The sequence below is a fragment of the Coregonus clupeaformis genome, unplaced genomic scaffold (genome assembly GCF_020615455.1).
Source record: "Coregonus clupeaformis isolate EN_2021a unplaced genomic scaffold, ASM2061545v1 scaf1246, whole genome shotgun sequence".
NCBI classification, from domain to species: domain Eukaryota; kingdom Metazoa; phylum Chordata; class Actinopteri; order Salmoniformes; family Salmonidae; genus Coregonus; species Coregonus clupeaformis.
The window spans coordinates 46,215-70,046 of record NW_025534700.1 but is presented as its reverse complement, the minus strand read 5'-3'; the positions used below and the strand labels follow the sequence as shown (position 1 = coordinate 70,046).

Here is a 23,832-nt window from a genome sequence, read left to right as displayed (position 1 = left end):
CTGAGCTACAGGGGACTATATATGTATGATGCGACCTGGACCGGAAATGACCCGTTGGCAAAAAGGGCTACGTTCATATATATATATATATATATATAGGCCTACTCCTATTCTTCCTAGACGGGATTATTCACCCCCTTTTTATTTTTGCCATTATCGTTCTCATTCACATCATTAGGGTATAGTCCAATGATGGAGCGTCCATTCACTCCGTCCGTGTCCTACCGATTCAGGAAGTCGACTCATAATTGTTGTGCCAAATAATGCTGGTGATAGAATTGCCCACTTTGGCACCGTCAGACATAGGGCTCGCATTTTGGACTGTGTGTGTGTGCGCGCGCTGTCCCCCTCTTTTCGAGCCACGTCTACCGACTCGTGGTGGCTTTATGTTGTCCAAATTCCACTATTGCTTGACCCAAAATAACAACGTCACTACACTTTGCCACTGTCAGATATAGGCCCCCCTCTGTGCGCTAAAACTGGAAGGGACATTAGAATCCTCTAATTAATACTCCCTGTCCACTCGAAGTGGCTCATACTTTCCTACTAAATAGCATACTGAAGAAAAAAAACACTATGGAATGGGCACTTTTGAAGCGGATGTGGGTGGCTCTTAAAAGAGCCTTTGGGTTCGAGTCGGGGTGTTGAGGTTCCGAAGAGAGTGCGTTTAACCGCCGAAACCGTACAGGGTGCGTCCCTGACGTTTCAGAGCGTAGACCACGTCCATGGCGGTAACGGTCTTCCTCTTGGCGTGCTCGGTGTAGGTGACTGCGTCACGGATCACGTTCTCCAGGAACACCTTCAGGACACCGCGGGTCTCCTCGTAGATCAGACCGGAAATACGCTTCACGCCGCCGCGGCAGCCAGACGGCGGATAGCGGGTTTGGTGATTCCCTGGATGTTATCGCGGAGAACTTTGCGGTGACGCTTGGCGCCTCCTTTTCCGAGCCCCTTGCCGCCTTTGCCTCTTCCAGACATGGTGTGTTCGCTCGTTGAGTTGAAGTGAATGAATGACTTCAGCACCGGTGCGCGGTGCGCTATTATCTGCATTTGGCCGACCTGATTGAGGCCAGTGGCACAGAAAGCGCGCCTCTGTTATATGCTCTCTCTAAAGAGCAAATAACCATGTTGTGCAGTACCCAAATTTAACCACAAGATGGCCTCCGTGCTCCACTGTAAAGTTTGTAAAGTTAGTCTCTCTCTCTCTCTCTCTCTCTCTCACTCACACACTCACTCACTCACAGAGAGAGAGAGTGAGTGAGAGAGAGAGAGAGAGAGAGAGAGAGAGAGAGAGAGAGAGACTGAGTGAGTGAGTGAGGGCCAGACAGAGAGAGAGACTGAGTGAGTGAGTGAGTGTGAGTGAGTGAGAGAGAGAGAGAGAGAGAGAGACTGAGTGAGTGAGTGAGTGAGTGATTGATTGAGAGAGAGACAGAGAGAGACACTGCGTGAGTGTGAGAGAGACAGAGAGAGTTTGAGAGAGAGAGACTGAGTGAGTGAGAGAGAGACTGAGTGACTGACTGAGAGAGAGACAGAGAGAGAGAGAGACTGAGTGAGTGATTGAGTGAGAGAGAGAGAGTGAGAGAGATGGGGAGACTGAGAGAGAGAGTGAGTGAGTGAGACTGAGTGAGTGTGAGTGAGTGAGAGAGACTGAGTGAGTGACAGAGAGAGAGAGACTGAGTGAGTGAGAGAGAGAGAGAGAGAGAGAGAGAGAGAGAGTGTGAGTGAATGAGTGAGTGACTGAGAGAGACAGAGAGAGAGAGACTGTGTGAGTGAGTGAGTGAGAGAGAGAAAGTGTGTGAGTGAGAGAGAGAGTGAGTGAGGGAGAGAGACAGAGAGAGAGAGAGAGAGAGACTGAGTGAGTGAGACTGAGTGAGTGAGTGAGAGAGAGACTGAGTGAGTGACTGAGAGAGAGAGACAGAGAGAGAGAGAGTGAGTGAATGTGTGAGAGAGAGACAGTCTCTCTCTCAGTCACTCACTCACTCTCTCTCTCTCTCACTCACCTACTCTCTCTCACTCACTCTCTCTCTGTGAGAGAGTGTGTGTGAATGAGTGAGAGAGAGAGAGAGAAAGACTGAGACTGAGAGAGACTGAGTGAGTGAATGAGTGAGAGAGACAGCGAGAGAGAGACTGGGTGAGTGAGTGAGAGAGAGTGTGTGAGTGAGTGAGATAGAGAGTGAATGAATGACAGAGAGAGAGAGTGAGTGAGTGAGTGAGAGAGAGAGAGAGAGAGAGAGAGAGAGAGAGAGAGAGAGAGAGAGAGAGAGAGAGAGTGAGTGAGAGAGAGAAACAGAGAGAGAGAGACTGAGTGAGTGAGTGAGAGAGAGAGAGAGAGAGACTGAGTGAGTGAGAGAGAGAGAGAGAGAGAGAGAGAGTGAGTGAGTGCGTGAGTGAGTGAGTGAAAGAGACTGAGAGAGAGAGAGAGAGACTGAGTGAGTGAGATTGGAGTGAGTGAGTGAGAGAGAGAGAGAGAGAGACTGAGTGAGTGACTGAGAGAGAGAGATACAGAGAGAGAGAGACTGAGTGAGTGAGTGAGAGAGAGACAGAGAGAGAGAGAGAGAGAGACTGAGTGAGTGAGTGAGAAAGAGAGAGAGACTGAGTGAGTGACTGAGAGAGAGAGAGAGACAGAGAGAGAGAGACTGAGTGAGTGTGAGTGAGTGAATGAGTGAGAGAGAGAGAGACTGAGAGAGAGATAGAGAGAGAGAGAGAGAGAGAGAGACTGAGTGAGTGAGTGAGAAAGAGAGAGAGACTGGAGTGAGTGACTGAGAGAGAGAGAGACAGAGAGAGAGAGCTGAGTGAGTGAGTGAGTGAGAGAGAGACAGTCTCTCTCTCTCACTCACTCACTCACTCACTCAGTCACTCTTGCGAAATGACACAAAGTAACAAAGTCGGAGGGAAACAAAGTAGCCTCTCACTCGCTGCCTGTGGGTGGGAACCGGCTTAGGGCTGTCTGTCTTTCTGTCCCTCGCTCCAATTGGATAAGGCCACACCAGCCCGGTGGCCAATCGTTGCCTCTTGTGGCGAGGTATAAGTACGGCTCTCGAAGTGGCGAGCGGCTCATTCAGACTTTCTGTGACTTTCTCAAGCTACCAATATGAGCGGAAGAGGCAAAACCGGAGGCAAGGCCAGGGCGAAGGCAAAGACCCGTTCATCCCGTGCTGGGCTCCAGTTCCCCGTGGGCCGTGTGCACAGGCTGCTGCGCAAAGGCAACTACGCCGAGCGTGTGGGGCGCTGGCGCACCAGTCTACCTGGCCGCCGTGCTCGAGTACCTGACTGCTGAGATCCTGGAGTTGGCCGCGCAACGCTGCCCGTGACAACAAGAAGACTCGTATCATCCCCCGTCACCTGCAGCTGGCCGTCCGTAACGACGAGGAGCTGAACAAACTGCTCGGCGGTGTGACCATCGCTCAGGGTGGTGTGCTGCCCAACATCCAGGCAGTGCTACTCCCCAAGAAAACCGAGAAGGCAGTCAAAGCCAAGTAAATTCGCTACTGCGACTTCAACTTGACTACTCAACCCCCAAAGGCTCTTTTAAGAGCCAACCACCTAGCTCTCCAAAAGCGCAAAGTACCTTTCTATGACTGCCACACATTGAGTAGGTGTATACACAACTATTTCGATATTCTGTGCCCACATGAGGCCTTGCATGAACAACAACACCTACTAGGCCTCGTTTGCCATAGCATGCTAGCGTTAGATTACAACGTGCCTATAAGATGTCACTCTTGACTTTGGCGTCAGTTATTGCGCGTAAAGGGCCGGCGGCGTCCTATTGCGCGTAAAGGGCCGGCGGCGTCCAATTGCGCGTAAAGGGCCGGCGGCGTCCTATTGCGCGTAAAGGGCCGGCGGCGTCCTATTGCGTGTAAAGGGCCGGCGGAGTCCTATTGCGCGTAAAGGGCCGGCGGCGTCCTATTGCGCGTAAAGGGCCGGCGGCGTCCAATTGCGCGTAAAGGGCCGGCGGCGTCCTATTGCGCGTAAAGGGCCGGCGGCGTCCTATTGCGCGTAAAGGGCCGGCGGCGTCCTATTGCGCGTAAAGGGCGGCGGCGTCCTATTGCGCATAAAGGGCCGGCGGCGTCCTATTGCGCGTAAAGGGCCGGCGGCGTCCTATTGCGCGTAAAGGGCCGGCGGCGTCCTATTGCGCGTAAAGGGCCGGCGGCGTCCTATTGCGCGTAAAGGGCCGGCGGCGTCCTATTGCGCGCGCACACCGGGAGTTTGAATTTTGGAGAGGCCGCGCCTCCCATCCAATGGCCAACGGAGGAGGCCTGCGCGACGGGCCAATCGGGGTGGTGGGGAGATGGTGTCCAATCAGCAGGCCCCACTGCCGGCTATATAAACTTCACTTAGGCATTTCGAGGCTATACTCGACTGTCAGAGAAGCGCCATGGCCAGAACCAAGCAAACCGCTCGCAAATCCACCGGTGGCAAAGCCCCCAGGAAGCAGCTTGCCACTAAGGCTGCTCGCAAGAGTGCCCCGGCCACCGGCGGTGTGAAGAAGCCTCACCGTTACAGGCCCGGCACCGTGGCTCTGAGAGAGATCCGTCGTTACCAGAAGTCCACTGAGCTGCTCATCCGCAAGCTGCCCTTCCAGCGCCTGGTGCGAGAAATCGCCCAGGACTTCAAGACCGACCTGCGCTTCCAGAGTTCCGCCGTGATGGCCCTGCAGGAGGCTAGCGAGGCTTACCTGGTCGGCCTGTTCGAGGACACCAACCTGTGCGCCATCCACGCCAAGCGGGTGACCATCATGCCCAAGGACATCCAGCTGGCCCGCCGTATTCGCGGAGAGCGCGCATAAATGAGGATGACCTGAACTCCAAAATCCCCCAAAGGCTCTTTTAAGAGCCACCTCCATATTTCCATCAAAAAGGCACAATTGTTCCATGTATACACGCACCTCTACATTACCCACCATGTATGTTGTTCACTAACACGTCTAAAAGCTACGTATTGCACCTTTTCGTTGCCTGAAGTCTAGCTTCAATGTGTGTGTGTGTATATATATACAACCATATATACAACCGTCTGGCATCATCCACTTCCTTTGGACTATAGTAGCACAGTAAAATGCTTTACAAAGGAGGGGGGAAAGAAACGAGTGATAATATAGGCCGAATAGTTACAAGAATTGTGTTCAGATGAATAATTGACACTATTAGTTGTGTGTCATTAGTTGCCTTGAATGCAGTCCATAAGAAACATTGCATGCCAACTTACTTTGAAAGTCCCATGTTGCAGTGCTGCTGAGAGACTCATGCAGAGGCCCAAACTTTACAGTGGAGCACGGAGGCCATCTTGTGGTTAAATTTGGGTACTGCACACCATGGTTATTTGCTCTTTAGAGAGAGCATATAACAAAGGCGCGCTTTCTGTGCCACTGGCCTCAATCAGGTCGGCCAAACGCAGATAATAGCGCACCGCGCACCGGTGCTGAAGTCATACATTCACTTGAACTCAACTAGCGAACAAACCATGTCTGGAAGAGGCAAAGGCGGCAAGGGACTCGGAAAAGGAGGCGCCAAGCGTCACCGCAAAGTTCTCCGCGATAACATCCAGGGAATCACCAAACCCGCTATCCGCCGTCTGGCTCGCCGCGGCGGCGTGAAGCGTATTTCCGGTCTGATCTACGAGGAGACCCGCGGTGTCCTGAAGGTGTTCCTGGAGAACGTGATCCGTGACGCAGTCACCTACACCGAGCACGCCAAGAGGAAGACCGTTACCGCCATGGACGTGGTCTACGCTCTGAAACGTCAGGGACGCACCCTGTACGGTTTCGGCGGTTAAACACACTCTTCGGAACCTCAACACCCCGACTCGAACCCAAAGGCTCTTTTAAGAGCCACCCACATCCGCTTCAAAAGGGCCCATTCCATATAGTGTTTTTTTTTTTCAGTATGCTATTTAGTAGGAAAGTATGAGCCACTATGAGTGGACAGGGAGTATTAATTAGAGGATTCTAATGTCCCTTCCAGTTTTAGCGCACAGAGGGAGGCCTATATCTGACAGTGGCAAAGTGTAGTGACGTTGTTATTTTGGGTCAAGCAATAGTGGAATTTGGACAACATAAAGCCACCACGAGTCGGTAGACGTGGCTCGAAAAGAGGGGGACAGCGCGCACACACACACACACACACAGTCCAAAATGCGAGCCCTATGTCTGACGGTGCTAAAGTGGGCAATTCTATCACCAGCATTATTTGGCACAACAATCGTGCCATTTGGACAACTATCAAAGGCCCCCTTTTGAAACACACAATCCCCCATCGGTCACAGAGCATAGGCTATAGAGAGGAGGGAGGGGGTGAGGACCCGCGCGCGCCCTCAATTGTCTTTGTTCGGGAAGCTAGCCTCTGAGCGGAAGGCTGCTTTGAGCACTAGAGCTCCACTGGGCAAATAGCAGGGGCGCCTACGAGCAGGCAGGGGAGTGTCCACTGCCGCTGACTTTGCTTAGCTTCCTCTTCATAAGACGGGTAAGCGCCCTTCACGCCCTCATTCGTTTCTGAGAAGCAACGAGACATCATCATGCCCGAGCCAGCAAAGTCAGCGCCCAAGAAGGGCTCCAAGAAAGCCGTCACCAAGACCGCAGGGAAGGGCGGCAAGAAGCGCAGAAAGTCCAGGAAGGAGAGTTACGCCATCTACGTGTACAAGGTCCTGAAGCAGGTCCACCCCGACACCGGCATCTCCTCCAAGGCCATGGGAATCATGAACTCGTCCGTGAACGACATCTTCGAGCGTATCGCCGGAGAGTCCTCTCGCCTGGCCCACTACAACAAGCGTTCAACCATCACCTCCAGGGAGATCCAGACCGCCGTGCGCCTGCTGCTCCCCGGTGAACTTGCCAAACACGCCGTGTCCGAGGGCACCAAGGCCGTAACCAAATACACCAGTTCCAAGTAAACAGCGCATTTGGACTACTCTACTAACCCAAAGGCTCTTTTAAGAGCCACCCACTCTGTCTGTAAAAAGAGCAATTCCATCGCCACCGAATGAATGCGTAGGTAGGCTGCGTTACATTGTAGGACCGCGGTTACATTGTATCAATGTTTAACGGGCGGCGCGCGCCGGCTCGGTGAGCGCCTACATTGTATCATTTCCCCCGCCCGTTCCAGCGTAGGGGTTTAGCGCACCTTTTTTGTTGTCTTTGCACGCTGAATAGTAAGCCATGTTTGTCGGCCTCCATTCCAGGTGAAGGCAATGTAAAATGGCACCATTTGACAAAGAGTGTAAATAAATAAAAAAAGCAGTCTGTTGGGTTTGATTGGAAAGAAATGCCTTTTGTCGTTTATTGAGCAGATAGTCATTTTGAGTTGACTTCCTGAATCGGTAGGACACGGACGGAGTGAATGGACGCTCCATCTTTGGACTATACACTAATGATGTGAATGAGAACGATAATGGCAAGAATAAAAAGGGGGTGAATAATCCCGTCTAGGAAGAATAGGAGTAGGCCTATATATATATATATATATATATATATGAACGTAGCCCTTTTTGCCAACGGGTCATTTCTGGTCCAGGTCGCATCATACATATATAGTCCCCTGTAGCTCAGTTGGTAGAGCACTGCGCTTGCAACGCCAGGGTTGCGGGTTCGTTTCCCACGGGGGGCCAGTATGAAAATGTAGACCCTCACTTAACTATAAGTGGCTCTGGATAAGAGCGTCTGCTACATGACTCAAAATGTCCATGTAAAGTGTAGTACATTTGAGTCACGTAGCGTATTTTCCTTCCTACTACACTCACCAGGCAACAGGATAAAAGGCAGTGGCTTCCACGTGACAAAGTGGGGAGCGAACGGCCCAGCGAGCAGACTTGTCTCCGTTCAGAATAAAGTCATGTGGCCCGCGGAAGGGGGCAACATAAAGTCATGTGGCTAGCTGTCTCTCTCACTCATTCACTCACTGTCTCACTGTCTCTCTCTCTCTCTCTCTCTCTCTCTCTCTCTGTCTCTCTCTCAGTCACTCTCTCCCTCTCTCTCACTCACTCACTCACACACTCTCTCTCTCTCTCACTCACTCACAGAGACTGAGTGAGTGACAGAGAGACAGAGACTGAGTGAGTGAGTGAGTGAGAGAGAGAGAGACTGAGTGAGTGAGTGATTGATTGAGAGAGAGACAGAGAGAGAGAGAGACACTGCGTGAGTGTGAGAGAGTGAGAGACTGAGAGAGAGACAGAGACAGAGAGAGAGAGACTGAGTGAGTGATTGAGTGAGAGAGAGAGAGACTGAGTGAGTGAGAGAGAGAGAGAGAGAGAGAGAGAGCGCGAGAGAGAGAGAGAGAGAGACTCCCTCTATCTAGGCCTATATCAACGCACCATAACCCATGGGGCGCCAGCCTCCATAGCGCCAGCCAGACACCAAGAACCACAGACACAAAGACCGAGGCGAGTCAAGCTGCGGAGTCAAGCAGGTCAACAATATATTAGTAGAGACAGCCAACCTACCTACCTACCAGAAGACAACACACAATCTCACTGTGTAGAAATAGTAGGCTACAAATACAACAACAACAACACTCACACTGCCAGTGCACAAAAAGTACTAATACAATAACACACACACACACACACACACACACACAGTGCAAGTAAGCATGTCGTAGGACTGTTTATACCATGTGGATCCTGGACATACGACGAATACAACCTGAAACTTGAGGTACAACAATAGTCTCAGCCAGGCCTCACAGGTGCATGTGTTTTAAGGTCCCCAAAAGAGCGCTTCTTTAAAACACCCCTGACCACATCAGGGGACCCCAAACCATTTGATTCCCTTGCCAGACATCTCGGCTCACTACACAACAAGTGCTGCTCGCAATCGGATGCACTTTTAGGCCATTTAGGAGACAAATAGCACAGGTAAACCAGTGCGCACTGCTCCACCCGACAGTCGAACGGTGAGGTTTTGAGCGAGTCGCAACAAAATGCATGGCCCTTCCGCGGGCCACATGACTTTATTCTGAACGGAGACAAGTCTGCTCGCTGGGCCGTTCGCTTTTGGACCGAAAACACGGCTCCGTCGGTGACTTTTGGGCCGATATAGGCGAACAGAAAACACAAGTGAAAGAGCATTTGGCCAGCCCAGAGAAGCCGAGCTGGGTGCCTTGAGTCTACATGGTTCTCATGTCGCGTTTAAGGCCAGCCCCCTGCTCCGTGTGGAGCTTCAATAGCGCAGAGCAGCGTCTACAGCAAACTTCTCCTCGCAGACCGTGTGTGTGTACCGGACCAAACGACAGACAGACATGGCAGAAGTCGCACCAGCACCCGCAGCGCCAGCGCCGGCAAGGCACCCAAGAAGAAGGCAGCAGCCAAGCCCAAGAAAGCGGGACCCAGCGTAGGAGAGCTCATCGTCAAGGCTGTGACCGCTTCCAAGGAGAGGAGCGGCGTGTCCCTGGCCGCGCTCAAGAAGACGCTGGCGGCAGGCGGCTACGACGTGGAGAAGAACAACTCCCGCGTCAAGATCGCAGTCAAGAGCCTCGTCACCAAGGGCACCGGTGCATCCGGCTCCTTCAAGCTCAACAAGAAAGCCGTCGAGGCGAAGAGCCCCGCCAAGAAAGCCGCAGTCCCCAAAGTAAAGAAGGTGGCCGCCAAGAAGCCCGCCGCGGCGAAGAAGCCCAAGAAGGTAGCAGCCAAGAAGGCCGTCGCCGCAAAGAAGTCCCCCAAGAAGGCCAAGAAGCCCGCTACACCCAAAAAGGCCGCCAAGAGCCCCAAGAAGGTGAAGAAGCCCGCCGCAGCGGCCAAGAAGGCGGCCAAGAGCCCCAAGAAGGCTACAAAGGCAGCCAAGCCCAAAGCCGCCAAGCCCAAGGCAGCCAAGCCCAAGAAGGCAGCCCCCAAGAAGAAGTAAACCTATTACAAACAGTGTTCTACTCGACACATGTTGTACCACAAAAGGCTCTTTTAAGAGCCACCCACCTCTTTCCATAGAAAGCGCATTGATTTCCATGTACTATCTGTCGTGAAAAAGAAATTATGCACACAACATTGTCCCACTCTGGGTGTGTGCGAAGGGAGAGGCATATACTAGAGGGCCAAAATAGCTTAGAAATTTGATCTACGAGTGCACCCTCACCAGCCATTTGTATATGAGCCACTGGGCTATTCCCGTTCAGAGGCAGGCTGCTGTGATGTGTTACAAGTGCCATGTAATAACAATACTATAGTGGCTTCGATTTCAAACTCAAGAGTGCACCCTCACCAGCTGTTTGTTTCCCATTTGGAGAGAAATAATGTGAGGATTTCATTTCGGACATTTTGGCGCTCACGCGAAATGACACAAAGTAACAAAGTCGGAGGGAAACAAAGTAGCCTCTCACTCGCTGCCTGTGGGTGGGAACCGGCTTAGGGCTGTCTGTCTGTCTGTCCGTAAAATGCTTTACAAAGGAGGGGGGAAAGAAACGAGTGATAATATAGGCCGAATAGTTACAAGAATTGTGTTCAGATGAATAATTGACACTATTAGTTGTGTGTCATTAGTTGCCTTGAATACAGTCCAGAAGAAACATTGCATGCCAACTTACTTTGAAAGTCCCATGTTGCAGTGCTGCTGAGAGACTCATGCAGAGGCCCAAACTTTACAGTGGAGCACGGAGGCCATCTTGTGGTTAAATTTGGGTACTGCACACCATGGTTATTTGCTCTTTAGGCCAGCGTTTCCCAAACGCGGTCCTGGGGTCCCCAAGGGGTGCGCGTTTTGCAAATTGCGCCGATCCGTTGTTTTTTTTATCTATAATAGTCAAACTCCACCAAAACATTTGCTACCATCAGGAAGTACAAAGGCAGGATCGGCGCATGCGTTGCTGTATTCAGCACCGTTGTATGGACAGCGCTTGTGCTGCATCTCCACTCACGACACGGGTAATAGGGGGAGGTCCGCGGTGCTGAAATGGACAGGGCCTCTGCCCAGTTGCCAAGGGGTATTTCCCGTTTGGGGACTTTTGACACGCTATAGGCACAGTTGAGTACACCCCTCATCCAATAGACCCCAGCAACTTCCTTTTGGATCCACGTTTAGGGTATAGGGGATGCATTTGGGACATACCTTACGTCTCTGACCTTGTCAATATCAGCATTTCGCTCTACTTACCGTGAAGTGACATCATAATAGTAGTACATTACAGTATACGTTTGCGTAAAATAGTACCATTTAAAGGGAGCATGTCAGGGTCAATTACTGACAAATGAGAACACACTAATCCTCAGGGGTCATTTAGGGGCAAAACGCACCACTTTCTGAAGGTTTTGTTTTGATTGAAGAGCAAGAAAAGTATTCATTGGTTCCACTTCTTTCCCTTCTAAATGTGTTTGCCTAAGTACAGGCAATATGCACATATCTAAATGTTATTAAAAAATCAGTATTTTTTTGCCACTCAGAACACAGACATTTACCTTAAGGGGGAGTTACCCTCATTTTAGACTTCCCAAGCATACATTTTCATGACAGCGTTCCTAATCTGCAGTAGGCAAAGCAGTTGAAAATCGGTAGGTTAACACCAAACCGTGAGGTGATTATGAATTCAGAGCAGTCGGATTAAGTCATAGTCAAATACATTTGAACAAATGAACAACAATATCACACGGAAAGTGATGTGAGCATTGCATTGTGGAAAGCAATGACTTTACAAGAACATGTATTGCAAAGCGAGGCATGTATTTCTAGATTAAACACTGATTCAGTATGATGAACAAGTACATGTATGATTTGGTGTGCTCTACTTGAACACGCGCTTAGAGTTTTGAAACCACTGCCTATATGATGAGCTGTCGTTGTTTGTTTTATTACCACGTACTTATGGAAATTGCACCAGTTGAGAGATGATGGCTCTCTTGTGCCTAAGGTGAAGGGTACTTCTGATCCAGCAGGTGGTGCTAAGATCCCTCCCTATATGACTTGAATGATGAGTTTATTTATTCCTTATAGCTCCTAATGATTTTAAGGCCAGTGTTGGCAAACATTACTTGTGCTCCAGCAGGTGGCCATGAAATCCCTCCCTATATGACTTGACTGACCAGTTGATGGACTCCTTATAGCTCCTAATGATTTTAAGGCCAGTGTTGGCAAACATGACTTCTGCTCCAGCAGGTGGCCATGAAATCCCCCCTATATCACTTGACTGACCAGGTAGTTGATGGACTCCTTATAGCTCTTAATGATCTCAAGCAGAATATTGGCCACATGACCTCTGGTCCAGCAGGTGGCGGTGAAAATAGTCCCTATAGGAGTTGACTCATTTCTTTGAGGTCCTAAATGAAGCATAGGGCGTCAACAGTGCATCTCGGCCTAACCCTGTTCCGGGCCCATTTCTTCACTCGATGCTTCCGGTGTTCTTCATCTCCTCTTCAATAGTCCTTCTCCACGTCTTCCTTCCCGTCTTGCCCTGTGCGTTCCACTGAAGTGTCTGTGTTTTTATGTCGTTAGGAGTTTTGCTCACTGCGTGTCCCCCTTCCATTTCCACTTTCTGTCCCAGTTGGGTAGCTATCCATTATACTGTAGCCTACTTACTACCAATGTCACTGTAGTCAAAGGTGATGTTCGATTATTATGTATGAGTATTATTATATATTGTTATATTATTATGTTGAAGCCTATAGGGTGTGGTAACAGGCCCTCTGTGATTTGTTGTTGTACTGTACACGTCAAGTATCTGCACTCTAGCCTAATTAGCCTAACCTGCTAGGGAAAAGTCACTTCCGGTCGTAGCTGTATCCCGCCTAGTCAAAACCTTGTTAGTCCTTATCCTAAAAGGCACCCTCTGTTCCTCGATATACTCCACCGAGGGCCGGCAGCCAGTAAGTACAGGTAAGAGACAATTATGGCAACAATAAGTTGTCCTATGAAAGCTAGTCACATCTGAGATGTTCAACTGTTGACACTATTAGTTGTGTGTCATTAGTTGCATTGAATGCAGTCCAGAAGAAACATTGCATTCCAACTTACTTTGAAAGTCCGATGTTGCAGTGCTGCTGAGAGACTCATGCAGAGGCCCAAACTTTACAGTGGAGCACGGAGTCCATCTTGTGGTTAAATTTGGGTACTGCACACCATGGTTATTTGCTCTTTAGAGAGAGCATATAACAGAGGCGCGCTTTCTGTGCCACTGGCCTCAATCAGGTCGGCCAAACGCAGATAATATCACACCGCGCAACCGGCGCTGAAGTCATTCATTCATTTGAACTCAACTAGCGAACACATCATGTCTGGAAGAGGCAAAGGCGGCAAGGGACTCGGAAAAGGAGGCGCCAAGCGTCACCGCAAAGTTCTCCGCGATAACATCCAGGGAATCACCAAACCCGCTATCCGCCGTCTGGCTCGCCGCGGCGGCGTGAAGCGTATTTCCGGTCTGATCTACGAGGAGACCCGCGGTGTCCTGAAGGTGTTCCTGGAGAACGTGATCCGTGACGCAGTCACCTACACCGAGCACGCCAAGAGGAAGACCGTTACCGCCATGGACGTGGTTTACGCTCTGAAACGTCAGGGACGCACCCTGTACGGTTTCGGCGGTTAAACGCACTCTCTTCGGAACCTCAACACCCCGACTCGAACCCAAAGGCTCTTTTAAGAGCCACCCACATCCGCTTCAAAAGGGCCCATTCCATATAGTGTTTTTTTGTTCTTCAGTATGCTATTTAGTAGGAAAGTATGAGCCACTTCGAGTGGACAGGGAGTATTAATTAGAGGATTCTAATGTCCCTTCCAGTTTTAGCGCACAGAGGGAGGCCTATATCTGACAGTGGCAAAGTGTAGTGACGTTGTTATTTTGGGTCAAGCAATAGTAGCATTTGGACAACATAAAGCCACCACGAGTCGGTAGACGTGGCTCGAAAAGAGGGGGACATGCGTCATTTACCCAGTCAAAAAAGTAAACTTTTGGGAGGTTTGTCTGTTTTAATATCAGAAAAGAAAGCATCATACATGTTTGGTTTTCTTTTATTTGTATAGAGACAAGTACAAACACATTGACACATTGAAGGTTCTAAGCTTACATATGGAATTGTTTTAAGATGTTCTTACCAAAGATCATTTAGCTATTTGATTTGGAATTTTAGGACCCCTTTAGGTATAAAAACAAATATGTAAAACATTTATTTGATAAAAATTGAATTAGTCCTTTACTACTATAGCCCATAGAAACACTTTGAATAACACATTAATAAATGGCAAAAAAGACAGTCAAAAAATAAATCATAAGGAATAAGGTTTGGAAGTGTCTGTCCTATATCTAGTGGATATTAGAAAGCTCAGGAAATATATATATATATATATATATATATATATATATTTACACATATTATACCCAGTGGCGGCTGGCCGATAGAGGGCGCTAGGGCGCCGCCCCCTTAAATAAAATTATTTTAAAAAATAAAATAAAAAATAAATAAAAATAATAATAATAATAATAAAAACATCAGTATGTCAATATTTGTGTGTTTGAAATATGGAATGCACACAGTAATATGTGTAAGATATGATAGAAAATCATATTCGCAACCTTTCCTCTGCCTGTCAAACGCCTCGTCAGCTCTGGGCGATACAGAAAGTGCCCCGAGGAGGCGGGTCTACGTAGCAGTTAAGCCAATTGCTAATTTAAGATATGAATGTATGACATAAAATGTAGCCAATCAGCGATCTTAAATCGAATCCAAGGAGGGCGATTATTTTATCGCCCCAAGCTCGCCCCTGATAAAATAAGGACCGGGCTCCAGTGGCGCCATTTTTACTAGACGACAATGGCGAGCGCAAACGTTACTCCTCCAAGACCCAACCCTAACTTGGTGAAATCTCTCCTCCAAGATCCGTTTGAGAGGAGAACTTTGTCAGAGAAAGTTCGGGTGAAAGAGCTGGGCCCAGATCAACCTGACCTCTCAATCAGACAGCAGGCTAGCGAGAAAGGGAAGCAGTATATGCGCGGCTTCTCCCGTAGCTGGTACACCAGGAAGGCTTGGCTAGCTGGGTGCACTGATGCTAATGCTTTATTTTGCTTTCCGTGCTTGCTTTTTAAAACGACGGGGTCAGATTCAGCATGGACAGGTACCGGAGTGAGGGATATGAAGCACCTGTCAGAGAAGGTAAAGAAACATGAGAACACCAGGGCACACATGGACAACTCTGTAAAGCTAGCTGTATTAGGAAGGGTGAACATTGCTACGCAGCTGGATGACGGCCACAGGATTGCGGTGAGGAAACACAATGAGGAGGTGGATAAAAACAGGCACATTCTATCCAAAATTATCGATTGTGTGAAGTTCTGTGGGGCTTTTGAGTTGGCCTTGCGTGGGCACGAGGAGACTGACTCTTCGGACAACCCCAGCATTTTCCGGGGCTTAGTGGATTTTGTTGCCTCCCTCGACAGTGTGCTGGAGGAGCACCTGAAGACAGCTACCGTTTTTAAGGGCACGTCAAAGACGATACAGAACGAGCTGTTGGACTGTATGCTGTCAGTGCTTAAGGATTACATCCTGGAGGAAGTAAAGAGTGCTGATTTTATCGCCATTCAAGCTGACGAGACGACTGACGTTTCCACCCACTGCCAGTTGGTGCTTGTGATACGCTACATCGATGCTAAAAGTAACGTCCAAGAGCGTTTTCGAGTTCATTTTGATCGAGAACGCAACCGCCCGACACCATCGCTACAGCGCTGCTGGAGAGGCTCAGCACCATACTCTCACATGGACAAAAGGCCAAACTTATTGCCCAGGCTTACGACGGAGCAAGTGTGATGAGGGGAGCCACCGGCGGAGTGCAGCGTAAAATAGTGGATGTGTACGAAAATGCGCACTACGTCCACTGCTATGCACATCAGCTGAACCTCATCATGCAGCAGGCTACTTCACGCATCCCCAGGATCGGCACTTTCTTTTCCGACCTTGCAGGATTTTCTGCTTTCTTCTCCAGGTCTCCCAAGCGAACCACCGTGCTTGACGAAGTGGTTGCGCATAGACTCCCCAGAGCCTCTACAACACGGTGGAACTTCCACAGTCGCGCTGTAAACACTGTGTACGAGTACAGGGATGACCTCCTAACGTGTTTCCAGACCATCAGAGACTCTGGGAACTTTGATGCCCCGACTGTCAGAGAGGTGGGGGGCTTTGTGAGGATGCTCGAAGACGAGGCTTTCTGTTTTTTCCTGGCACTGTTCCACAAGATCATGCCAAATGTGGACATGCTTTTCAGCCAGCTGCAGAAGAGGAACATCGACCCTGTCTTCATTAAAGCACTTGTCCAGAGGTTCACAGACAGCATGCTAACAATCAGGTAAATAACTATATTTACTATTGGCTGATAAAGATGTTGTTAGAAAGATGAATAGTTCACTTACAACAGTTTAAAAGCCTAAATGTGTCTGGTCATCAAAGTGAGTGATTATCATAGAGCCGTCACAATTATATTTGTTTTAGTATTTTAAAAGGAAAGAGAAGACACAATCAGACGTTGATAATAATGCAGGAACCAAATAAAATATATCGCGATGGTTACAGGAAAAAAAAAAGTATGGCACAGCCCCACCGAGAATATTTTTCACCAGCCGCCACTGATTATACCCCTTTTTATTGTTATTCTGTTACTTAGACAGAGACCACCATCTTGTTTGGACGCTACAGACGTCTCCTCAGATGCGGAAGGCTGCCATTGGTGCATGTGGTGGATTGAGACGCACTCCATGCATATCTCTATCATAAACTGATGGATTTTGACAGGGATGTTTTTATTCTGTTACTTAGATTGATGCCTAGTTGTATCAATAGACTCTAGGGGGGTTTAAAGACATGCTCCGGTAGTTTGGAGACTAAGAAATTATTTTTTTAACCTCCCGCTTTGGGCTGGATGTTTCAATGTGTCGTTCTTACATGCATAATCTATGAGCAGAAATACGGTCTTACCTCAATTAGCAATAAAATCCCTAGTTTGAAAGCAACTTTTCTTCAAGCTGTGCCACGCCTTTTCCCCTACATTTCCCCCCACATGAGCCAGCCCCTTTGCCGTTTGAGTTCTAGCCAATGAGCTTCAGCCCCTCACATTTGAGTGACAGCTAGCAAGAGGCCTACCTAGCTGGGTGCCTTGAGTCTACATGGTTCTCATGTCGCGTTTAAGGCCAGCCCCCTGCTCGGTGTGGAGCTTCAATAGCGCAGCAAACTTCTCCTCGCAGACCGTGTGTGTGTACCGGACAGTCACTCAGTCACTCACTCACTCACTCACTCACTCTCACTCACATACTCTCTCTCACTCACTCACTCAGTTTCTCTCTCTCTCTGTCACTCACTCTCTCTCTCTCACTCAGTCACTCACTCACACACTCTCTCACTCACTCACTCACTCAGTCTCTCTCTCTCAGTCAGTCAGTCTCTCACTCACTCAGTCTCTCTCTCTCTCTCACTCACTCACTCACTCACACCCCCTCACTCACTCACTCAGTCTCTCTCTCTGTCACTCACTCAGTCTCTCTCACTCACACTCACTCACTCACTCACTCTCTCTCTCTCTCTCTCACTCACTCACTCACTCACTCACTCACACACACACACTCTCTCTCTCTCACTCACTCACTCACTCACTCACTCACACACTCTCACTCACTCAGTCTCTCTCTCTCTCTCTCTCTCTGTCACTCACTCAGTCTCTCTCTCTCTCTCTCTCTCTCTCTCTCAGTCACTCACTCAGTCTCTCTCTCTCTCTCTCTCAGTCACTCACTCAGTCTCTCTCTCTCTCTCTCTCTCTCTCTCTCTCTCTCTCATTCACTCACTCACTCACACTCACTCAGTCTCTCTCTCACCACAGGCAGCGAGTGAGAGGCTACTTTGTTTCCCTCCGACTTTGTTACTTTGTGTCATTTCGCATGAGCGCCAAAATGTCCGACATGAAATCCTCACATTATTTCTCTCCAAATGGGAAACAAACAGCTGGTGAGGGTGCACTCTTGAGTTTGAAATCGAAGCCACTATAGTATTGTTATTGTCTCTCTCTCAGTCTCTCAGTCTCTCTCTGTCTCTCTCAGTCTCTCTCAGTCTCTCTCAGTCTCTCTCTCTCTCTCTCTCTCTCTCTCTCTCTCTCTCTCTCTCTCTCTCTCTCTCTCTCTCTCTCTCTCTCTCTCTCTCTCTCTCTCTCTCTCTCTGAGTGAGTGAGAGAGAGTGTGTGACTGAGTGAGTGACTGAGAGAGAGACTGAGTGAGTGAGTGAGAGAGAGAGTGTGTGAGTGAGTGAGACAGAGAGAGAGAGTGTGTGTGTGAGTGATAGAGAGAGAGAGTGACTGAGTGAGTGTGAGTGAGTGAGTGAGAGAGAGTGAGTAACTGAGAGAGAGAGACAGAGAGAGAGAGACTGAGTGAGTGAGAGAGAGAGAGAGAGACTGAGAGAGAGAGTGAGAGAGAGAGCAAGTGTGTGAGTGAGTGAGAGAGAGAGAGAGTGAGTGAAAGAGAGAGAGAGAGACTGAGAGAGAGAGAGACTGAGTGAGTGAGACTGAGTGAGTGACTGAGAGAGAGAGAGAGAGACAGAGAGAGAGAGACTGAGTGAGTGAGAGAGAGTGTGTGACTGAGAGAGAGAGAGAGACTGAGTGAGTGAGTGAGTGAGAGAGAGAGAGTGTGTGAGTGAGTGAGAGAGAGAGAGAGAGTGACTGAGTGAGTGTGAGTGAGTGAGAGAGAGAGAGAGAGAGAGACTGAGTGAGTAACTGAGAGAGAGAGAGAGAGAAGAGACTGAGTGATTGAGTGAGTGAGTGAGAGAGAGACAGTCTCTCTCTCTCTCAGTCACTCACTCTCTCTCTCTCTCTCTCTCTCTCTCTCTCTCACACTCTCTCTCACTCACTCACTCAGTCTCTCTTGCGAAATGACACAAAGTAACAAAGTCGGAGGGAAACAAAGTAGCCTCTCACTCGCTGCCTGTGGGTGGGAACCGGCTTAGGGCTGTCTGTCTGTCTGTCTGTCCCTCGCTCCAATTGGATAAGGCCACACCGGCCCGGTGGCCAATCGTTGCCTCTTGTGGCGAGGTATAAGTACGGCTCTCGAAGTGGCGAGCGGCTCATTCAGACTTTCTGTGACTTTCTCAACTACCAATATGAGCGGAAGAGGCAAAACCGGAGGCAAGGCCAGGGCGAAGGCATAGACCCGTTCATCCCGTGCTGGGCTCCAGTTCCCCGTGGGCCGTGTGCACAGGCTGCTGCGCAAAGGTAACTACGCCGAGCGTGTGGATGCTGGCGCACCAGTCTACCTGGCCGCCGTGCTCGAGTACCTGACTGCTGAGATCCTGGAGTTGGCCGGCAACGCTGCCCGTGACAACAAGAAGACTCGTATCATCCCCCGTCACCTGCAGCTGGCCGTCTGTAACGACGAGGAGCTGAACAAACTGCTCGGCGGTGTGACCATCGCTCAGGGTGGTGTGCTGCCCAACATCCAGGCAGTGCTACTCCCCAAGAAGACCGAGAAGGCAGTCAAAGCCAAGTAAATTCGCTACTGCGACTTCAACTTGACCACTCAACCCCCAAAGGCTCTTTTAAGAGCCAACCACCTAGCTCTCCAAAAGCGCAAAGTACCTTTCTATGACCGCCACACATTGATTGGGTGTATACACAACTATTTCGACATTCTGTGCCCACATGAGGCCTTGCATGAACAACAACACCTACTAGGCCTCGTTTGCCATAGCAGGCTAGCATTAGATTATAACGTGCCTATAAGATGTCACTCTTGACTTTGGCGACTATTAATGCGTGTAAAGGGCCGGCGGCGTCCTATTGCGTGTAAAGGGCCGGCGGCGTCCTATTGCGCATAAAGGGCCGGCGGCGTCCTATTGCGCGTAAAGGGCCGGCGGCGTCCTATTGCGCGTAAAGGGCCGGCGGCGTCCTATTGCGCGTAAAGGGCCGGCGGCGTCCTATTGCGCGTAAAGGGCCGGCGGCGTCCTATTGCGCGTAAAGGGCCGGCGGCGTCCTATTGCGCGCGCGCACCGGGAGTTTGAATTTTGGAGAGGCCGGGCCTCCCGTCCAATGGCCAACGGAGGAGGCCTGCGCGACGGGCCAATCGGGGTGGTGGGGAGATGGTGTCCAATCAGCAGGCCCCACTGCCGGCTATATAAACTTCACTTAGGCATTTCGAGGCTATACTCCCGACTGTCAGAGAAGCGACAGGGCCAGAACCAAGCAAATTTTTTTGGAACTTGCCAAGTTTAAATAAGAGAGTCGGGGCAGAAGTGCAAACGCTATTCTCCTTGCGGAGATGGCGGAGTCGAAAAAGTATCGGGCGATTCCCAGGATGGGTATTGCCAACGCTATAAGGTTCGCATGGAGGGAAAAGGAGATGGAGCCCTTTGGAAGGGAGACGTTTGGGAGGACCATACTCATGGGGGTCCTGAAGCTGGAGGTAAAGGACGTGTTGTGCCTCCAGGCGAATCCCCTGGAAGGGGCATATGATGTCGTGCTCCACACGGAGGGGAAGCATGACGAGGTCATGGGAAGGGTGAAGGTGGTGGAGAAGGCTAGACCCATGTGCCACTATGAAGTGGTGAGCCTGGCGAGAAACGGCTTCAGAGTGGTGACTGTTAACATGTTCAACCCGCATGTTGAGGAGGAGGAGGTGAGAGCCTTTCTGGGGAGGTACATGGACAATGTCTCCTCAGCAAGGCTCCTCAAGGACACACTCGGGTTCTGGAACAGGAGGAGGAGTTTTCAGGCCCTATTGAAGGAAGATCCAGGGGGCCTGGGGGGGTACCTTCATCCTCCAGCAATGTTTTCCCTGGGGGCTGATAGGGGGACATTATTTTATGCCCGTCAGCCTCCGTTCTGCAGACGCTGCATGACGTACGGACATAATTTCGCCTCATGTGGAGGGAGGAAGTGCAGGGTGTGTGGGTCAGGGGCGCACGAGGCGAAGGACTGTGGTGAGCCAAAGAAATGCCACGGGTGTGGATCATCAGCACATCTGTGGAGGGACTGCACGGCTCGCCACAAGTCGTATGCAGCGGCTGCAGGGGGGAGCAGGTGCAGGAGAGGGGGATGGGGGGAGGAAGTGGAGAGGGAGTTCCAGACCCGAGCCAAGGGCCAGAGGGAAGTCCGGCTGCAACAGAGGAGGTGCCAGGAAAAGCAGCGGGAAGAGAAGAGGACGGGCAGAGGACGGCAGGAAAAGGACAGGAAGGAGAGGCGGGAACGGCGACGGAGACAGAGGGGAGAGTGGGAGAGGAGGTGCCAGAGACGGAGCAGCGAGAGGAGGTCGGTGAGGTGCCGGCCACAGCCCTGGAAGGAGAGGAGAAGGGGAGAGGGGAGATGCCGGAGGGGGGGAGTAGGGAGAGAGCGAGAGAAGGGGAGGAGGAGGTGAGGGAGGAGCTGGGTGTTAGGGGGGTTATGGTTTCCCCGCTGTCGGTTCTTACGAAGAAGAGAGGGAAGAGGAGGGGGAGGTCTGGGGATAGGAAGAGGGAGATGGGCGGGGGGGAAGAGGGGGAGGCGAAGCGAGTAATGGGAGAGAAGGGGGGAGGTGGGGAAGAAGCTCCCACGGCGCTGACCCCTCCCAATGCACAACTGCCGGGGGCACCCACTGGGGTGTGGCAGGGGGGGGGCAGAGGATCCCCGGTGCTATTTCCAACCGTTTTCTGGGTTGATGGGATGGAGGAGGATGGTGGTGAGCCCAGGGATCAGGAAACCCGGGAGCCGAACACCATTCCGGCATCCTGGGCTGGGGAGATGGAGGAGAGTGGGGGGACGACACCTGAAGGGGGGTCGGAGGCACCGCTGGAGGAGATGGAGCAGGGGAGCATCAGGTGAGCCTCCTGTTTTGGTTTTTGAGTTTTGGGGAATATTATTGCGTGATGTGTAATATGTATTATGGCAGGGGTTATTTTTGTTACGGTAAATGTGAGGGGAATAAGGGAGGGGGTTAAGAGAAGGGCGGTTTTGGGGTATTTAGAGGGGGTGGGTTTTGATGTTTGTTTTATACAGGAGGTTCACCTAAGGGATAGTGGGGATGTTTTAAGGTTTAGGAGGGAGTGGGACAAGGGGGAGTCGGTGTGGGGCATAGGGGGGTTCATTCATCAGGGGTGGGGGATTCTGTGTGGGAATAGGGAGGTGAAGGTGGAGGGCACTTTTGTGGGTATGCAGGGTAGGTTACTGGGAGCGGATGTCACGATAAGGGAGAGTAGATACAGGGTTATTGTGGTGTACGGGCCACAGTTGGCAACGGGCAGGAGGGAGATGGTGGACTGCCTGGAGCCGCTGTGTGCTACAAATAGACACTTGGTGATAGGGGGGGATTTCAATGTAGATATAGGGAGGGGAGGGATAGTAGTGCAGGAGCCGTCGCCGGACTAATGGCAAGCCATGGTCTGGTGGATGGGGGCCTGCACACTGTTCCGGCGATGGCATGGCCAACATGGCGCAACTCTAGGGGGGTCGAGCTGAGGCTCGACTATATTTTCCTATCTAGGTCTCTGGGTCAGTTGTCTGGGCACTTGTTGCCTGTGTTCTTTTCGGACCACGACGGGGTGCTCCTGCAGGTGGGGGCACCAGTCTGTCTCTTCGGTAGGGGGTACTGGAAGTTAGAACGGGAGGTGCTGGATGGGCAGGCTTTCGTCAACGCTTTTGTAGATTTTTTTAGGGGGGCTTGAAGGCCTCCGGTCCATGTGTGAGGGGGTGTTAGAGTGGTGGGAAATAGTGAAGGTGAGGATGAGGGTTTTTATAATAGGACAGTGGAAGAGGAAAAAGAGGGAGGAAAGGAGGGAGGTGGATCATATCCAGAGGCTGCTAGAACTCGAGCTTGAGGCAGGCAACCTCGGCGGGTCGGCAGACTGGGAGAGATCCGCTGCCCTAAAGGCGCAGCTAAGGGAGGTGCATGAGCGGAAGGCTCGCGCTTTCTTGATGCGGGCGCGTAGTGGTTTTATAGAACACGACGAAACATGTTCGGCCGTGTTCTTTAAATCAGTAAGGGAAAGGCAGAGTAGGAAGGTAATGTATGGGGTTAGGGAAGAAAGCGGTAGAGTAGTGAGAGAGATGGAGGAGATGGTCAAGGTGACCACGGAGCATTTCCGAGGTTTCTTTCAAGAGAGGGCAGTAGATGTAGAGCAGGGCAATGTGTTTTTAGAACACCTGTCCCGGCAAGTGCCGGAGGACATTAGAAAAGCAATGGAGGCTGAGATCTCCCTAGAAGAGGTTGAGAGCGCCCTCAGGAGGATGGGAAAAGGGAAGGTGCCCGGGATGGATGGGCTGCCGGCTGAGTTTTACCTCAAGTTTTGGGGTATACTTGGGCCAGTAGTCCTCGAAGTCTTGAAGGCCATCCTCGAGACAGGGGTCCCGGGGGGATCGATGGCCGTAGGTGTGCTGTCACTTCTGTACAAGAAGGGGGACGCCACAGATCTCGGCAACTGGCGGCCGTTGACCATGCTGTGCGTAGACTACAAGCTACTTGCGAAGGTTCTAGCGGACCGGTTGCGCACAGCCCTTCCCTACGTCGTCCATGAGGATCAGACGTGTGGGATAGAGGGACGCTCTATTAGGTGGAACCTGAGTTTGATCAGGGACTCCATTGCTTGGGCAGAGGATAGAGGGCTGCCGCTAATGGTAGCAGCACTCGACCAGGCTAAAGCCTTTGATCGAGTGAATAGATCTTTTCTTTTCAGGGTGTTAGGCAGATTAGGTTTTGGGGAGAAGTATATAGGGTGGATCCGTGCTTTATATGTCGGAGCAGGGTGCCGGGTGAACGTAAACGGTCACATGGGTGACGTTTTTGACCTTGAGTCTGGGGTCAGGCAGGGGTGCCCGCTCTCGGCACTCCTCTTCGTTCTGTACATGGAGCCTCTGGGGGCTGCCATTAGGGCAGACACAGGGGTGGAGGGCATGCTTATCCCTGGAAGCGGTGGGCTGCATGTTAAGATGACCCAGTACGCAGA

The 23,832-nt window shown here is 50.8% G+C and overlaps 5 protein-coding genes and 1 pseudogene across 5 annotated transcripts in view; 5 read left to right on the top strand and 1 right to left on the bottom strand.

Moving 5' to 3' along the window:
* The window catches only part of LOC121562321, a 33,236-nt gene extending 27,403 nt beyond the window's left edge, over window positions 1–5,833 (top strand). The window contains exons 4-5 of the mRNA XM_045217832.1: window positions 4,370–4,707; window positions 5,454–5,833. Coding sequence (XP_045073767.1) covers window positions 4,370–4,707; window positions 5,454–5,775 — 660 coding nt within the window. The 3' untranslated portion in view covers window positions 5,776–5,833. The remainder of the gene's footprint in view (window positions 1–4,369; window positions 4,708–5,453) is intronic.
* LOC121562317 (histone H4) lies at window positions 363–997 on the bottom strand. Its single transcript, XM_041874616.2, is given in 2 exon segments — window positions 363–861; window positions 864–997. Coding segments are annotated over 2 exon segments (309 nt in total). The 5' UTR covers window positions 979–997; the 3' UTR covers window positions 363–667.
* On the top strand, window positions 2,942–3,670 carry LOC121562315 (histone H2A). Its single transcript, XM_041874614.2, is given in 3 exon segments — window positions 2,942–3,223; window positions 3,225–3,296; window positions 3,298–3,670. Coding segments are annotated over 3 exon segments (387 nt in total). The 5' UTR covers window positions 2,942–3,091; the 3' UTR covers window positions 3,481–3,670.
* A 627-nt stretch (window positions 5,834–6,460) lies between the features above and the next one.
* On the top strand, window positions 6,461–7,124 carry LOC121562310 (histone H2B-like). The gene has a single exon (XM_041874612.2). The coding sequence runs from the start codon at window positions 6,514–6,516 to the stop codon at window positions 6,886–6,888; it is 375 nt and encodes a 124-aa protein (XP_041730546.2). The 5' UTR covers window positions 6,461–6,513; the 3' UTR covers window positions 6,889–7,124.
* LOC121562313 (histone H1-like) lies at window positions 6,982–11,879 on the top strand. Its single transcript, XM_045217833.1, has 3 exons — window positions 6,982–6,985; window positions 9,126–9,754; window positions 11,823–11,879. Exons 1-3 carry the CDS (start codon window positions 6,982–6,984, stop codon window positions 11,877–11,879), a joined length of 690 nt encoding a protein of 229 aa, XP_045073768.1.
* Window positions 11,880–19,017: 7,138 nt separating this feature from the next.
* LOC121562320 lies at window positions 19,018–19,426 on the top strand (annotated as a pseudogene).
* The last annotated feature ends 4,406 nt before the right edge of the window (window positions 19,427–23,832 follow it).

What these genes read in the sequence shown, in the direction of transcription:
- LOC121562310 (XM_041874612.2), top strand. Translation starts at nt 6,514, where the DNA reads ATGCCCGAGCCAGCAAAGTCAGCGCCCAAGAAGGGCTCCAAGAAAGCC.
- LOC121562313 (XM_045217833.1), top strand. An exon ending in CGGCCAAGAGCCCCAAGAAG is followed by an intron (nt 9,755 to 11,822) that starts GCTACAAAGGCA and finishes CTTGTGCCTAAG; the next exon opens with GTGAAGGGTACTTCTGATCC.